The sequence below is a fragment of the Cebus imitator genome, unplaced genomic scaffold, assembly GCF_001604975.1.
Source record: "Cebus imitator isolate Cc_AM_T3 unplaced genomic scaffold, Cebus_imitator-1.0 Scaffold529, whole genome shotgun sequence".
Lineage (NCBI taxonomy): Eukaryota > Metazoa > Chordata > Mammalia > Primates > Cebidae > Cebus > Cebus imitator.
In genome coordinates, this window is record NW_016107844.1 from 482,897 (window position 1) to 484,630 (window position 1,734).

Here is a 1,734-nt window from a genome sequence, read left to right on the forward strand (position 1 = left end):
GAGGTTGCAGTGAGCTAAGATTGCGTCACTGCACTCCAGCCTGGGCAACAGAGCGAGACTGCATCTCAAAAAACAAATAAATAAATAAAAATAAAGTAAAATAAAATACAAATAAAAATCAAGTGACCAACTGGCCAAGCAGGGAGGGACTTCCAGAATTCCTAAGTCCCAGCCCTGACTGAGGCTCACTGCCCCGTCCACTCCATGCCAGTAAACACGACGAGCCGTTACACGTCATGTTAGATTTAACCACTGTTCCGTCAGTGACACAGGACAGCTGTCTGTTGCCTGCAGAGAACACTCGGCAGGCAGCTTTCACACGTCTACAGCATCCTGCTGTTTCTCAAGATACTGTGGCTGGGACCAGAGTTTTCCAGCCAGAGACCTTGTGCTCGTTCCTCACCTCCTGGTCCTCTTCCTCTTTCTCCGCCCAGGTCAAAAGGGCTTGGCTGTCGGGGCTCTCTCTGGCTTCAGTGGCAAATCCCAAGGCCTGTCTCATCTTGCTCTTCATCACGCACGAAAGGAAAATAATCTGAGACGGTGGAAGTTAAGGTAGGAAGCAGATTCCAGCCGCCTACTGCGGCCCTTCACCCCTTCACACCATGCTGCCCCCACCCCGACTCCCCTACTCTCCTCCCTCCCCAGTTTTATCCTGCCTGGGTCAGAGAGTAGCTCATCTGAAGACACACAGTCCTGTCCCCACAAGGGCCCAGCACCCAATGAGACCCTGTCCCTAACAAGCACTTGGTAAATATTTGCAAAACAAAAGCATTATGAAGAACATCTTTTTTTTTTTTTTGTAGTTGTTGTTGTTGAGATGAAGTTTCACTCTTGCTGCCCAGGCTGGAGTGCAATGGTGCAATCTCGGCTCACCGCAACCTCCGCCTCCTGGGTTCAAGCGATTCTCCTGCCTCAGCCTCCCAAGAAGCTGGGATTACAGGCATGTGCCACAATGCCGGGCTAATTTTGTATTTTTAGTAGAGACGGGGTTTTCCATGTTGGTCAGGCTGGTCTTGAACTCCCAACCTCACATGATCTGCCCGCCTCAGCCCCCCAAAGTGCTGGGATTACAGACGTGAGCCACCGTGCCTGGACTGGAACATCTTTCTTGACCGGCCTGGCTTATAGCGACAATACATGCGGTGGGTTGGATAGTGTCCCCAAAAATTCAGATCCACCTCAGAACGTGACTTTTTTTTTTTTTTTTTTTTGAGACAGAGACTTTCTCTGTTGCCCAGGCTGGAGTACAGTGGCATGATCTCAGCTCACTGCAACCCCTGCCTCCCCAGTTCAAGCAATTCTCCTGCCTCAGCCTCCCAAGTAGCTGGGATTACAGGCACCTGCCATCATGCCCAGCTAATTTTTGTATTTTTAGTAGAGATGGGGTTTCACCACGTTTACCAGGCTGGTCTCGAAGTCCTGACATCAGGTGATCCACCCACTTAGGCCTCCAAAAGTGCTGGGATTACAGGTGTGAGCCACCAAGCCTGGACCAGACTGTGACCTTATTGGAAGTAGGGTCCTTGCTGATATAATTACAATGGAGTCATTGTGGATTAGACTGGACCCTGACTCCAGTGACTGGGGTCCCTGTAATTTAAAGGAGACATGGCCGGGTGCGGTGGCTCACGCCTGTAATCCCAGCACTTTGGGAGGCCGAGGCGGGTGGATCACGAGGTCAAGAGATCGAGACCATCCTGGTCAACATGGTGAAACCCCATCTCTACTAAAAAT

At 50.7% G+C, this 1,734-nt stretch overlaps 1 protein-coding gene across 9 annotated transcripts in view; it reads right to left on the reverse strand.

Moving 5' to 3' along the window:
- TMEM44 (transmembrane protein 44) overlaps positions 1-1,734 on the reverse strand; it is a 41,055-nt gene that overhangs the window by 27,371 nt on the left and 11,950 nt on the right. For all 9 annotated transcript variants that reach the window (XM_017514628.2, XM_017514625.2, XM_017514624.2 and 6 more), the window contains exon 7: positions 386-532. In XM_017514628.2, coding sequence (XP_017370117.1) covers positions 386-532 — 147 coding nt within the window. The remainder of the gene's footprint in view (positions 1-385; positions 533-1,734) is intronic.